Source organism: Micropterus dolomieu, linkage group LG10 (genome assembly GCF_021292245.1).
Source record: "Micropterus dolomieu isolate WLL.071019.BEF.003 ecotype Adirondacks linkage group LG10, ASM2129224v1, whole genome shotgun sequence".
Taxonomy (NCBI): domain Eukaryota; kingdom Metazoa; phylum Chordata; class Actinopteri; order Centrarchiformes; family Centrarchidae; genus Micropterus; species Micropterus dolomieu.
Window position 1 is genome coordinate 28,084,135 of NC_060159.1, and position 2,437 is coordinate 28,086,571.

The window sequence follows — 2,437 nt, forward strand, 5'->3', positions numbered from 1 at the left end:
TATAGAATAACCAGCACCATATGGAAACAGTCCTCAATAACACCAACTTGTTCTACAGAACATCTGACTGATACACTCAGTATCAACATTTCTGTGATTTGCTTAATTTGTTCTTTAACAGCATTTACTCATTATGTAGAAATCTCAGCAAGCAATATGTTTCCTTTAAAAATATTATATGAGACAGGGCAGTCCACAAAGTAAATAGTGAAGCAGCATTCTGATCCAGTCTCCATGCTGCACTCTGCAGACCAGCAGGCTTTCTGTCTGTCACAGATGATCTGATGTTGACTTCTACCAGTTCAACTTTACATTTTCTTCTGTTCCAGCTGCTCCAGGAAAACATTGGCAGGTTTGTGAAGAACGAGGTGAAGAAGTTCCAGAGAGTTCTGAGTCCAGATTACCCAGAATGCTTAGAGAGGGAGGATGAGGAGGTGTTGGACGGTGAGGAGGAGGAGCAGAGGAGGAGCAGCAGAGAGGCATTTCTGAAGATCACACTGCACTTCCTGAGGAGAATGAAGCAGGAGGAGCTGGCTGAGCGTCTGCAGAGCAGTAAGAGGATTTGAACAGATTTAACATGATGGAAAGAGGAAATGGAGGCAACATGGGAGAAGTTTCCATTTCAAACTCTGCTGTTAATATGATGCACACATTTGGATCAGATCTATGAATTCTTCTGGGCTGAAACTCAGAAACTGTTCACAGCTGATGAGCTGAAGAGATTTCATGGAGGAGGAAAATAAATATCATCTTGATGTCTTAAAGTTTACATGTATCAGATTTACTGTAGCATCCACTTATTTTTAATTTTTTTAAATTCTTTATTTTTGAAAAATTGAGAACAATACAATAGCCAGATTTACATTACCTTATGGTCACACTTCCAGTCTGTGACCAAGACCAAAGTTCTCCATTCCCAACATTCACGCCGCGGTCTGGTACAGGCAGGTCTCATCTCCATAGAAGACACGTAGTCTTGCAGGGTAAGGAGTTTGGAACTTAATTTTTCTCTCCTTCAGCATCTTCTTTGCTTGATTGTACTCCGCACGTCTCTTGATAATAGCTGGTGGGTAATCGTGGTCCACGTAGAAGCGGTCATTGTTGTATTGCACTTGTCCCTTCTGCCAAGCTCTATGGATAACTTCTTCTTTGACTTTGTAACCCTCAAACTTGACAATGATAGAGCAAGGCTTTGACTGCACATCAGCGGGCGTAGGACCAAGGGCCCTGTGGGCTCTTTCAATTTTGATCTGCGCGTCCTGGGGGAAATCCAGGCAATCCCGAAGCAGTTTATCTATGAAACCTTCAATGTTATTGTCTTCTACTATTGTTTTCTCTGCGTTCGCGACCCTCTAGGTCAATAAGTTTAGCCTCCTTATTGTCCTGCCGTTGTAAAATTTACGTGAGTAACGTTGGTGCGCCTGCATGGCCATTTCCACCTCCTGAATTCTTTTCAGGCTTCATCTAGCCTATCACTTGTCTTGTGCAAGTCTTGTTGTATCTCCGAGAGCAGTTGCTTGTCTAAAATCTCTCAGTTCGGCTAGTACCTTCTGCAAGCTAACCTCCTCCATTGCTTGCCCCTCTGCCTTGTGGACCAGGGAGCAGCTTCGGCTGTCCTGCTGTAAATCCTCAGTAATAGGTGCTGTGCCCGTCGCCTTTCTCCTCCTTGTAACAACCCCATCCTCCATCTTAAGTAAAATTTCATTTATAATCAAATCTCAAAAATTTTAGGGTTGTGTTTAGAAAAACCGTCGGAGAGCATTGAAGTTATGCAGCAATCTTGGTTGCAACCTGGAAGCCAACCACCTATTAATCACATTTCTCGATTTTTCATTCAGAAACTGCTGTTGCTGCAGTTTGTCGACGTAAACTCAAGTCTGAACTGAAGAAGAAATTCCAGTGTGTGTTTGAGGGGATTGCTAAAGCAGGAAACCCAACCCTTCTGAACCAGATCTACACAGAGCTCTACATCACAGAGGGAGGGACTGCAGAGGTCAATGATGAACATGAGGTCAGACAGATTGAAACAGCATCCAGGAAACCAGACAGACCAGAAATAACCATCAGACAAGAAGACATCTTTAAAGCCTCACCTGGAAGAGATGAACCAATCAGAACAGTGATGACAAAGGGAGTGGCTGGCATTGGGAAAACAGTCTTAGCACAGAAGTTCACTCTGGACTGGGCTGAAGACAAAGCCAACCAGGACATACAGTTCACATTTCCATTCACTTTCAGAGAGCTGAATGTACTGAAAGAGAAAAAGTACAGCTTGGTGGAACTTGTTCACCACTTCTTTACTGAAACCAAAGAAGCAGGAATCTGCAGCTTTGAAGAGTTCCAGGTTGTGTTCATCTTTGACGGTCTGGATGAGTGTCGACTTCCTCTGGACTTCCACAACAATGAGGTCCTGACTGATGTTACAGAGTCCACCTCA

The 2,437-nt window shown here is 43.5% G+C and overlaps 1 protein-coding gene across 1 annotated transcript in view; it reads left to right on the forward strand.

Moving 5' to 3' along the window:
• LOC123977320 (NLR family CARD domain-containing protein 3-like) overlaps positions 1–2,437 on the forward strand; it is a 274,498-nt gene that overhangs the window by 2,068 nt on the left and 269,993 nt on the right. The window contains exons 3-4 of the mRNA XM_046059907.1: positions 330–552; positions 1,839–2,344. Of these exons, the coding sequence (XP_045915863.1) occupies positions 330–552; positions 1,839–2,344 (729 nt within the window). The remainder of the gene's footprint in view (positions 1–329; positions 553–1,838; positions 2,345–2,437) is intronic.